Below are 12,638 nucleotides of genomic sequence, written 5' to 3'. Positions count from 1 at the left end.
TCCTGTAAGGAGAATACGATTGCTGGGGCCATCAGTATGTCAGTGATGGTATCCACGTTGCTAATAGCGCTGATATACTAAGGACAGGCAGCATTATGTAGGAGTCGTGTAACTTGGTTCCAGAGAAATTCACTGTATCTGCTGTATTGAAGTTCCCTTTATATCACACACCATACTCCTGGTGAAGGAGAAAAGCACATTTGTGGACATATAGCACACAACTGCCTAGAAGTGCCTTATTTCGAATACTGTTTATAGGTCAAGCCTGAGCGTTGCATTATTATTAGCAACGCCTATAGCTAAAAAATTCAGTAATGCGAGACCTATTTATTGCATTGCAAATACTTGTTTCTAAAGCAACCATATAGATCTTGTAGTAAAATTGAGTCGCTTCTTGCTAGCGGAGTGAGCTAATTGTGTGAATGGGTGTTCATGAAAGCGCATGAATTAGATCTGTGGAATTGAAGCTGAGGGCAGTGAGAGTTTCTCATAATACCCTTTGCTGGGCTATAAAAGGGATCAGATTCCATGCACTGGATGTGCATGGAATCTGATCCCTTTTATAGCCCAGCACGGAGCGATGGTCACTTATGTGCCGGTTGTATTTAGGATTTTAGAGTAGTATGTGTTTCTGAGGTAGAGAGCGGGTAAAATATAAAAACAAAACAGGCCATTTTTAAGTGAAGAAGTCAAAACGAAGTGCACACAGAAGAAAACAGTAAAAAGACTGTGATGATAGATTCGTTGTTACGTTTGTTCGCCCACGCCCCTTTTAGATACCCTAAAGTACGTACGTACCGAGCACCACTCGTTTTCTATTGCCGAGGAGGGTTTCGATTTATTACAGGTAGTATCAATTTGCAGAAACTGGAAGGCTTCAAATAAAGTTTGGTCACCCTTACATACAGCATCCTTGATACAAATCACCTCTGCCTCACACTCTGTGTACTTCATCATGCTGTTCTGTTTTTCAAGCATCCAGCATGCTGCATCAAGCGCGTGAAAGCAAGCTGAAGGCTGCCATGGTGAGTTTGCTTTGCGCTCACTTCCTCTCTCTCTGGCATCTGGGGGATGTAGTTCTACGGATCTGCTCTCCTCGAGATTTGTGTAGGGCTGTATCATGCTTGCGAAACTGTGCCAAGCCTTGTACCATTTATTCCCCCCAAAATTCACGCACACGGGACGCGTGTATAAATGCTAAAACATTTGGAAAACAATATAGATTTCGCAAGCGACGTATAGCAATGTTCTGTTTTATAATTCTGCAAATTAGTGCTTTATTTTTGCATGCACCGGTATAGAGTCCTCGCTACCTCTTTTTCCAAATGGGGAAAACAGTAAACCTATACAAGATGGCCGCCATGTTTACCTCATCGCGAACACTGCCGTTATTATCGCTTTCATAGATGCGGACTAGAAACCAAACCATGTCTTTTCAATGAGGTCTAAAAATAAACCGCGTGTAGAGTAGTACCAGCTGCAACCACAAATGCAGGAGGGCGCTGGTTATGCCAGGCTTGGTCAGGGGCGTAGCTTCGTTTCGAGCCTCCACCTATCGCACCGCCGGCCTCAGCCTCCACCCAAGCAGTCGGCTTCCCTAGTGGGGTATCAGCTGCTGCCTCTGGAGAGCTGAGCAGACATGAGTGTGCCTTCGTTGAGAGCTTTGGTGGGCTATGGCAAGGTTAGTCCAGCGGCATCGGTGAGCTCCCCACCCAGAATTTAAATTGTGAAGTCTTTTTGAGTGTGCAGTTAGCGCATCTTTAGTATTTGCCACGGAAAGTCAGGAACTCCTATAAGTTCAAAGCGTGTTTGTGTCGTTTCTTTGTTTTTTCCCTCTCTGCAGTGTTCTTAATCTTGCGCTTACTGTACTAAATAACTGAAGAGAATCACAGTTTCACTCCTATAAATCTTATTCTCCTGGTGTTATCTGCCTAGTGCGCGGTTTGTCGACATTCCGAGAGGGGTGATTTGACAAGTGCACACCTGTCAGTGGAGGGAGTTGGGTAATGGAAACGTATTCACTTAACCGAGAAAACGGGAGACCTTCTCCAGCTTGGAAATGTATGAGACAGAATAGCTCGATAACGGGTCCTCGAAAGGACTGCATATAGGTATGACGTTATGTAAGGCTGCTACATTTTTGGCAAGGAGTCTCTGCCCATATCACGCTTTCACACATAGGCAGGACCTACACCTCCCCATCCTAGTGCATTTTAAATACCTAAAGGGAAGCGGGTGTATACAATCTGATTTCTGCAATTAGTTCAGGCAGAACTTATCAATGACTGTCTCTTCGTAGCCATTTGTGCTCCCTTCACTTGTGTCGTACGAAGACTTGTAACCCACAGCCAATTATGACGGATCGCAAAGGCTGCTTTGATTTGCTAATCTATTGATTTTGCAATATTTAGAGTGCCGAGCCAAACTTAATATCAGTCTGTTTTTTTTTTAAGTCAAGGGAAGCCAGGCATGTTTATGTAAAAATAATGGCCTGCCTTCGCTTTTGCTTAATTTTGTACGTTTTTCTAGAAATACTTTTTCAGCGCTCACAAGTTTCCCAGATCAGTCCAAGAATTTTCTTTGACGCCTGGGAATGTACTCCTGTTTTTATAAACGGTTGAACAGGACAACAAACCCTAGCATGCAGTAAAAAATAATATGAACTGGATAACCTACCCTCTCATGTAACTGGACAACTTTAGAGCTCTTTTTATGTTTCTAGTGTCAATTGATTTAACGTGAAATTTGTATTTATTGAACATAGTGTACTAATTTAACTAACAAAAACTGAGCACTTCTTAAATGGAAAATTGTGGTGCTGTCCACCCATATACTTTATTGCACAATGTCCAAGTAGGATACCTGACCTCAAATACCAGCTTTCTCACTTGAGGAAACTATTTGATTCTAGGAAAACCTTGTACTTCCCAGTGCATCTTTTTCTTTAATAACCCATTTGAGAGCCTTGTAAAGTAATTTAGGTCTGCTTGTGCTATTTGGAAAAAGAGGCATTTGAAAAGCCATTAGGTGTTAGTCCCTGGTTTAGGTCTTAGGCCCTGGTTGAGGTGTCGGAGGCTATAAGAGAATGCTTGGATGCAGGCGGCAGAGCAGCTCTGATCTTATTGGATCTTTCTGCAGCCTTTGATACGGTGCCCCACTGCCAACTACTAGCCCGTCTGTCAAGCATTGGCGTATCGGGTCTGGCTTGTGATTGGCTCAAATCATTTCTAGAGGATAGAACACAGCAGGTATGGCTCCCTCTGTTCTCTTCAGCCCCAAGAAAGGTGACCTCGGGAGTGCCGCAGGGCTCTACTCTGAATCCCCTTCTTTTTAATGTACCTAGCAGAGGAGCTGGGAGCCAAGATTATAGCTTATGCAGATGATACACAGCTTCTCTTTACGTGGAAGGAAAACGACTTGTCCCCGGATCAAGCTAATAACAGTCTTTCAGCCGTTTTTAAATGGCTTGCACTGGCTCAGCTCAAGTGCAATGAGGACAAGTCGGAGGTACTTCTGTATGGGTCTTTTCCCCCACAATTTAGGGAGGCTCTTTGGCCTACAGAGTACCCTATGCCGAATTCTATTGGCAACCCGGTTAAGAATCTGGGGGTCTGGTTCAGTGAGGACCTCCGATTTTCCACGCAGATAAAAATACTTGCCGGTGTGTGCTTTGGCACATTGAAATCGCTCAGGAAGTTCCTTCCACTGCTACCCAGACCAGCCAAGGAAATGGTGACTCGTGCCCTTATTTTGTCTCGCATCGACTATGCCAACACACTGTATATTGGCTTGCCTGGCTACCAGCTGAAAAAATCGCAAACTATACAGAATGCCGCAGCGAGAGCTCTGCTCGGCATCTCAGGAAGAACGAGCACAAAACATCATCTTTGGGACCTACATTGGCTTCCTATGGCTCAACGTGTCCAGTTTAAAGCCCTTATTCTTGCACATGGAGCTCTCCACGGATCTGGACTGCCCTATCTTAGGAGACCCTTTGGTTTTTACGTCCCCCCGAAGACAATTGGGTTCTGCCGCACAGCTGCTAGCAGTGATACTCCGCTTTCGCCTTGCTCGAATGGGGGGCAGTTAATTATCTTTTAAGGCAGCTGAGGCCTGGGATTCCCTTTCATATGAACTGCGGAATACAAAAGACCCCAGGCTGTTTAAAAAGCAGCTAAAGACCCTGCTCTTTAACTAATCCACAACCTCTCTCCGCTCCGGCATATTGGCTGTTGGCCTCTGCGCCGGCACACTCTTGAGTATCCGTGCACGCTATAAGTGCTAATAACATAACATAGTCTTGGGGACCTTTTGGCTTTGGCGATTGCATTTGGCAGTGCTGTACAATGTTGTGATGCTGTAAAACCCTGTCAAAATAAAAGAAAATGCGAAATGGCAGTTGTCATTCCACTGACACTCATGAGTGATAATTTATGTGCGTGCCAGTAGAATGACGTGTACAACATTTACTTAGATTTTTTTAGTTACCAATCCTAGATGGCATACCCCACTTGGATCGGTAAATTAGAAATGCCAATTAACAAAAAAAAGCACCACAAGTGTTGCGGTGTGATCAAAGGAGAGTGTGGGGGAGTAAAGGGAAAAACAGCATACGGAGGGCCACAGGAAGTGAAGCATAAATGGGAGAGGAAGCCATGGCTGAGAGACCAACATGGAGCACAGTATGGTGGAGATAAACACACAGATGGGAAAGAGCTGCTAAGGAGTGGGAGAGAAGCACATGGACGAAATAAAGCAACATGGCACAGGAGATAGGAGAAATTCACACGTGGGATACAGCCGGAACACACACACACTTACGGAGTTCTTACGCAAAAAGAAACAAAAGAGAGTGAGCTGTGCTAGAAAAGCACACAGATTAGAGAGAGTAGTAGCCAGTGGGAGGGGAGCACCTGAGGGATATAGCTGGAAAACACATGCACTCTTGTTGCATGCTTAAGCAAAAAGAAAAAGGTAGTTCCCTAAAATTGAGCACTGGAAGGACACAAATAAAATGGAATTCAGCCTATCCTATTACTTATATAATGTAAACACAGATCACTTAATGGTGGCAGAATCCCTGTTTATGATGCACACTTCATTTGATAGCTGATCTCAAACTCTGGAATATGTGGACTGTGAGAAGCTGACCTGGTATATGATGTACACTTATGTAAGTGGACATCCTGAACCAGTCCAGACAACTCTTATGGTGATTTGGGAGGTCTTAGACAACCATAGAAAACTCTTGAAGTGTAGCTGTGGAGAGCAGCCTTCAGGCTTAGTCCAGAAGGAGTGTAAAGCAGCTTGTATTACCAAAACACAATCTTATATGTATAGATTAAGTGAAAAAGAACCACACAAGGTATTTATAAAAATATGTATTTATTATATAATACACTCTAATACGTTCAGATATCTCTTACCCGGAGATGTGCACAATGCACACAATATTTTGCATAGAAATCACTGTAAATAGCATGGGGGGACCAAACCGTATATTAAGAAAGTGGTATAGGAACCACAACTCTGGTCAAGACAATTTCAAGAGGATGAAGAAGTGCCGGGCCCCCAAAGAACCACCCAAGGTGAGTAACTTGGAACAAAGAATACAACAGGGAAAGGAGGGTCCTAGAGAAAGTTTAAAGACCTGCGAGGATTGAGTTTCTAAACAGTAACAAGTAAACACAAGAAATCCTCTGGTCTAGGTGAACCAGCTATACCCGAAAAAGAGACAGCAAAGATTATCTCAGGGTACTTCTGGAGGAGTCCCTTAATTAGGACGTAATCCCATCACCCACCAAGGTGGCATGCTTCATCATCTGGGATTCTCCTCTTGACGGGGACCCCTAGCCCCGCCAAGGGCTACAACCCCCTTACTGTGAGAGAGGAGCTCAGGGATGTTTTTATTCCTACGTTGTATAGGATATAAACATGCAGACCTGTTTTTGCATTCACCACATGCAGTTATAATTCCACACTGCAGGAGCTCTGTTTTTAATCCTGGCACTAGGAACAAATCAATAAAGTTTATGTCGCTCCTGGTGGCTAGTTTTCATATCACTACCCTCACATTCGAATCCAATTTTGTTTTTGCACTGCACCCTTTACCCATCTAGCTTAATTGTTTTCTCTTCTGCAGGATTTATTATATCCTTACAACGTAGGAACCACCACCTGTGTTGCAGAACCTTTTGTAGTCCGTAGGAGCTCAGGATCAGCAGACCGGTCAGCTTAGTTGCGGTGCCTGCGAATGCAGGGAAGTGACTCCTTCACTTTATGGGAGATTCTTTTAGGTGTCTTTGATGCCCACATGCCTTGGAAGGTTCCTGTATGGTGCACAGACAATGCAGCAGACTGGAAGGGAGACAAAATCGGTCCCAAACAAAGTCCAGCGAAGTCCAGAGTGCCCAGACGTTAGAAGAAGTGGTGGTGTCTGAACTGAATCTTGTCCCACAACAAATCTAGGGACCCACCCACAGGTAAGCCCTTAAGTACTCTGAGAAAAGGGTTGGGACGATTCGGGGGACCCTCCCAGGGGAGGGTCTGGACAGGAGTGAGGTTACTCCAGTGCCCTTTGTTCAGTTTCACGCCAGAGCAGGAGCCAACGGCTCCCAGGACTGGTTTGGACTGGACTAAGCATGGGGACATCAAATGTGCTCCTCATGCAGACTGAGTGCCACTGGCACGCGCACCCACCCTGCCCCAATACACTAAATCCTGTCTGAGAGGTGGGCACACCTCCCTGTGACAGGATACCTATTGTTCTGCCTTCCCTTGCTCGAGATTGGCTCAGCAGCAGGAGGGCAGAATCGTGTCTTTGGTCGGCAGCAACCATTTTGTGTTGTCTGGGCCTGGAAGACTGGTACCTGGGCCATGGAGAGCCTAACAGAGGGCTCTTCCAGTGCTTGGAATCATCCTCCCACAGGGATATGATTCCAACGTGTTTGATACCAAACATGATAGGATTTGTTGCAGCCAGTTTCGAGATGGTCATCGTGTAATTTTGCGGTGCCCCTTTTTAGGTCTCGCCTAGCGTCGCAGCGCATGCGCTGCTCGTTCTGCGAGATCTATTGCCGTAGAGTCGATTTCAGAAGTGGAGTAGAAGCTCCGCCCATGCTTTTGATTGGCACACGTCATCTTCTATGGTAAACACTGGCCTCCGATTGAAAGGGAGGCTTTTTGGTGATCGCCCTGTCTCCTTTTGGCCCTGCCCACCCGGACTGGATCTTTTACTTGCAGCAGTACAGCTTTTAAAGAAGACCATGGCGCGAAAATCCCTCTGGCGCACGCTGCTCCGTTCCCACTGCGTTGCTTTGCAGACAACTGCCAAATGGAGTAGCCCGGCGCACTCCGGAATGTGGTTGAGAATGTCTTTCTTTCACTTCTATGGCCGTAAACATTTGGCATCACCATAGTCCCTTCTGGATTCTGGCTTTTTTAAGCACTCGCTATGTCGTCGCATTTATCACAAACACACGGGGAATGGCTGACTACGTGAACTTTACCACGATTTGGGTAAGCGTTAAGTACAGCGTTACAGCCGCGTTTTTTTTTTTAACGCGATGTACAGTTGCGTTTACTAGTGTCTGCCGGGCTTGTCTAATGTTGGTTTCACGTTCAGTTCACAGCCACTCTTTATTAACGAAGCTGAACGGACCACGCCAACTTCATCTTTTTTTTCTGGTAAGCGTTGGTCATAGTACATCCACCGACACGTGTAGTCATAAGGCTGTTTTTTTAGCCTTTTCGAAATATTCCGTCTATGTTTGTGTTTTAGCTTATTTCGCGGACCATCTCACGATAATATGAGCGAGTGTATGTGAATTCCAATAAGTGCGTTTACTTAATAATTAACACTTCAGCCGTCTAGCCTTCACGCTTTTTTCAAGCACTTGGACAACATCGCCGTTGTACTTTTTTCTACCTCTTCATGCACAAACTTCATAGAGGTGCACTTGATTATTGAATCACTTTATTTTTTATAGCATGTCACATAGATGTATCCGTGTGTACACTTACTCTGCAACACAACGGTTATGACGTGAGCACAGTTTTTCCGTATTATCACCGATGTCAACTTCTCAAACATGACGGGCTGTCTTTAATTTCCTTAGGCACTTGATGTTTTCTTTTCCAATTTATTTGGCTTTTTAGACAATCACCATGTTTTCAGCTTATCACCAGCATGCATACTAGTGATTTCGTTTTGGCACACTAGTGCTACATTACAAATGAGATTGGCATTTGTGGCACTTTTCTTGTTACAAGGGATGTGAGTAGGGAGTTAGCTCAGCAGTGTCTCCCCTGGGGTCTGATGTTAAAGAGCACATCACGCTGGTAAGGAATGCGCAAGGACTTGTTCAATTCGATGAACCCAGGATGAATCCATCCGGTCACCGGACCTTCAGTCTCTGAGTGTGGGGGCAACCCTTATGTTCTCGGTAAAACTTTAGGAAACGTCACAACCCACAGATAAGGGTCCGTGCCTAGACTGTTCCCGACCTGCAGCTGATAAAAGAACTGAGAGCTTTTGGTACAAGCGCTTTACCCATAGGAAAATATTTGCACAGGAAGCTAGATAACCCATCGATGCTAAATTTCCGCCATTGTGCAAGAGGCATGAAATTCAAATACCAGCCGACCGCTTTCTACGTCTTGTAGCTTTTTGTTATCTCCCTGTGCTCCAGTTCCAGCATCTGACAAAACTGGTTGCTCCCAAAAACATGCTGAACATACAGTACTAACTTCATTCTTAAAAATAAAACTAAGCGGCCACACTGTATAATTAGCTGTCAGGACTAGAGTCACTCCCCCTCAGCTGTCATGTGCTGGACAGGGGCTCTTGGACGCATGCCCACTCTGTTCCCTTCCCGCTTACCCTCCTAAAACAGGCATTTGCAATGCAATAGGTCTCGCGTTTATGCGAGTTTGAGCTATTGACATTGCAAATAACAATGCCTTTTATTTTTGTTTTCGTTTTTAACACATAAATAAAAGGCATTGTCATTTACAATGCCAATAGCTTAAACTCGCGTAGATGCGAGACCTATTGCATTGCAAATGCTTGTTATGGTATATGGCTGCTTCACTTACAACCCAGGAGAATTAGACTCCATAGGCTGTAGGGGTGCCCTGCTCATCCAGGGCACCCTCACACTTGGAACCAAGCACCCTGCCTTTAGGATTGCAATGGCCTGCTATAGGGGTGACTTATAGGTTTTAAGATCCGTGACCCTAGATATAGGTAACCTATATCTTTAGTAAGTGGTGCTAGCACCATCTTACAGAGTCTGCAATGGCAGGCATGTAGTTACAGTTTGAATGGTCTCCCATGGGTGGCATAATACATGCTTCAGCATTTGGGGCCTCTGGGATACCTCTGCCCTGGGTACCCTAGTACCATATACTAGGGACTTATAAGGGTACCTCAGTATACAATCTGGGATTTACCTAAGTACTGAACATGACCATTTAAGGGAGAAAGCAGAGAGACCTGGGTCCTGATTAGCAGGATCTCAGTCAGACTACTCAAAAACAGCTTAGCACGGGCAAAAAGTGGGGGTAACCATAAAAGTAGAGCTCAGTTTCCTACTTGGACAGTGTAAAAACTTTATATTTTCTAATTCTGTATGATCTAAGGAATCTATTGGTGCAACCCAGGACTCAATTTCTCTAGCTGGTCAGTAGAACATGCTGAGCATGACATTTGTCAGATTTTTAGCAATTTAAAACAAATAGTAATTCCCTTGCACAGGATCATATTTTTGCCAAGGAGTCACCCCAGTCCATGTTCTTTTTGGGTCTCCTGAGAGTGTGTGTGGGGGAAGAGTGGAGGTTTTACAGACACACATGGGTATTCTAAGGGTTGTGGTGACCACAGTCGATAAACTGGGTGCACTGCATCTGGAAAAATTGAAAGCAACTAAAAGTATAGTTTCAGTTTAGGGTGCCTGTCTTTGATCATGAATGTCACCCCTGGCTGTGTGAAAACCTATTCCAAACATATTTTTAACACCTACACATCCCAAGTTTTCTATTGTTGGGTGCCAGATCTCACTTACCCTGGTTAGCTTGCCGAACATCGCACTGAACACAGTTTGTCAGATATTTAGCTTTATTTCCCCAAAAACGCAGTAATTCTGTCAAGTCTCCCTCACACAGTAACATACCTCTGCCAAGGCTTGACCATCATCTGTATTCCTTCTAGATTTCCTAATGTGGCAATACCAGATGTATGGGTTTTAAGTGAATTTGGGCCAGGATACACCCACTAGACACCAGGAGATAGTTTTGATAGGTAAACTTTCATAGGGGACATGTGCAGAATTTGAGCCTGGTGTCAGCCTGCACCCAAGGAGCACTACTAGTCCAAGCATTTCTAAAGGTGGAGAGTCAGGAAAATCCAAGGGATGTGGCTGCTATGAATCGCATCACATTTGAATACCCAGAATGCCCTGCAAATACCAAAAAATGAGTAAAAGTCACAGTTTCTTCAGTATTCTATGGCAGATATGTTGCGGGGTGACAGAACTCCCAATACCGAAATAAACACACAGATTCTCCTTCGCAATGCAAAGACATAATTTACAAACTGTTACAACAGGGATAAAAGCCTTCAGTATACAACATGGACTACACCTCAGCCATTCTCAGGCTGTCTCTTCGGTTTTTCTCAAATGCCTCTCGCAGACAGGCCTTTTTATGCAAATTATCACAATGCTTTATTACACATAGTAAATAAGAGTTGACTTGCAAGTTACAGATTTAAGATGTCAAAACACTCAGTCAAGTAACCTCATAACCCCCAATTCCTGAACTAAACCATTACACGTTCTTCATTATATTTACAAGAATTCTTAATGACAGAGTATACCTCTGTCTATGTTTCATGGTAGATACAATTTACGTGAAGTGTGTGCTAGCAGCATTGTGTGCCTGAGACCTTCATGTGCTCAGAACTTAGTAACTTCCCTTCACTCATTGTTTAATCAAGCACCTGTGTTCTCAGGGCTAATTTCATTATGAGTCCATTGTCTAATCAGGCCACAATCTGGAAAGGCACGGAGGTTGTGCCTGGGACTTATGTGCTGATATTGTAAATGCTCTCAAGACTGTTAGACACAAGTTGACCTTTAACTGGAAACCTTTTCAAGTTTCCTATTCCACTACATTCTTGAGTGAACTTTTCACCTTGCTTGTGTCAGTGTGGGAGTTGGGCCTAAACTGATTTTTAACCACGAACAACTGTATGGTTTCTGCTTGGGCTTGATGTTGTGTGATATTTTAATGTTTCATGTTTTCTACAGCGTGTTCAATTTTTACATTTTGTACAACAGAAAACTTAGAATTTCTGTCAATTGAAAGGAGTCCCACCATTCAATGTTCCCAAAGTTCTGATGAAAACAGCACAAGTGGGTCAGCCTATTGTACAGGAGAGGAAAAGGCCAAAACTATAGTCACATTGGCAATACACTCACTTTACACAGTTAGATGGTTTGTCTCTTCCTGCCCATTACATTAGGCAGGACCGCATCACATGTAAGGCACGCTTTTTATCTGTAGGTGTGTGGAAACCCTAGGTGGTAGGACATTTACTGACCATCACAAATTCCAGAACTTTCCGTCCTAGAAATATGATGGGATTCTGTCTTTGAACCACAGTTTGACGTTTGCAGGGCATTCTGGGCAAGAGAAAGTGGTGGCATCCACACTAACCACACAATCCAAGACTCCACTGGGTGTGAAGTTTCAAAAATGTTTGCCGTTGCCTGCAGAATTTTATAAAAGTTATGTGAATATATTCGGGCCCCACCTGCTGCATCTGTTTATAGAAGCCCAAGAATCGGGAGAGCTTCCCTCAGATCTACTGAAAGCCACTATTGTGGTTCTTCCCATGAAAAGGTGCCATTGTTACCGTCCGATCTCCTTAAGCATCATTGAGCCTAACTACTGGCCGCAGTCCTGTCCAGTCGACTGCTGCAGGTAACCATCCCCCTGATACATTGGGACCAGTTGGGATTCATGCCCGAAGGTCGACCCGCCTTAATCTGACATGCTCGTATAATTGTTTAAACCCTGTAGAAGCGCGCGCCACACCCCAAATCTTTCTCTCCCTGGACACCGAGGAAGGGTTCAGTGTGGTCATTTGGCCCTTCCTTGAGCAGACACTATTGAATTTCTGCTTTGGCCCCCACTTTAGGAAGTGGGTGGGTGTGCTCTACAAAAGTCCGGTCGCGACGGTACGTGTTAATGGGAGAACATCTGCCGAATTGATAGGCAGGGGGACTTGGCAGGGCTATATCTTTTCCCCACTATTATTCTTTCTAACATTGGACTCCTTGACTCGTGTGGTGTGATTACACCCCGGAGTTAGAGGGTTCTGTATATCCGCCAAAGACGACGTGGAAGAAAAAAATATTGTTGTATGCTGACAACATTCTCCTATATATATATAACCAACTCGTCGACCACAATCCTGACATTCTTCCAACTGTTTTTGCTTAAATCGATTGGCACAACTCAGCAGCATCTATAGGGGCTTCGAGCAGCTCTCTAATGTTGGGCAGAAGGGGCGCCCAGCGCAGTGGCTCAGGTATTTCTGTATGTGCACAAGATCCTCAGTGTCTTATTTGCAG

General features: G+C 44.5%; 2 protein-coding genes across 5 annotated transcripts in view; one reads left to right on the top strand and one right to left on the bottom strand.

Annotated features, from left to right (window-relative positions):
• The window catches only part of TRMT10B (tRNA methyltransferase 10B), a 121,273-nt gene extending 120,198 nt beyond the window's left edge, over window positions 1-1,075 (bottom strand). The window contains exon 1 of one of the 3 annotated variants that reach the window (XM_085640860.1): window positions 799-1,075. In XM_085640860.1, coding sequence (XP_085496986.1) covers window positions 799-978 — 180 coding nt within the window. In that variant the 5' untranslated portion in view covers window positions 979-1,075. The remainder of the gene's footprint in view (window positions 1-798) is intronic. The other 2 variants (XM_085640861.1, XM_085640862.1) reach the window with 2 other exon arrangements.
• A 434-nt stretch (window positions 1,076-1,509) lies between these two features.
• LOC146866492 (uncharacterized) overlaps window positions 1,510-12,638 on the top strand; it is a 123,838-nt gene continuing 112,709 nt past the window's right edge. Inside the window, exon 1 of one of the 2 annotated variants that reach the window (XM_085636586.1) lies at window positions 1,510-1,681. In XM_085636586.1, the coding sequence (XP_085492712.1) occupies window positions 1,640-1,681 (42 nt within the window). In that variant the 5' untranslated portion in view covers window positions 1,510-1,639. Of the gene's footprint in view, window positions 1,700-12,638 lie in introns of both variants that reach the window. The other variant, XM_085636585.1, reaches the window with a different exon arrangement.

Source organism: Triturus cristatus, chromosome 2_1, assembly GCF_964204655.1.
Source record: "Triturus cristatus chromosome 2_1, aTriCri1.1, whole genome shotgun sequence".
Classification (NCBI taxonomy): Eukaryota; Metazoa; Chordata; class Amphibia; order Caudata; family Salamandridae; genus Triturus; species Triturus cristatus.
The sequence above is the reverse complement of the archived record's forward strand: the minus strand, read 5'-3'. Positions and strand labels throughout refer to the sequence as shown.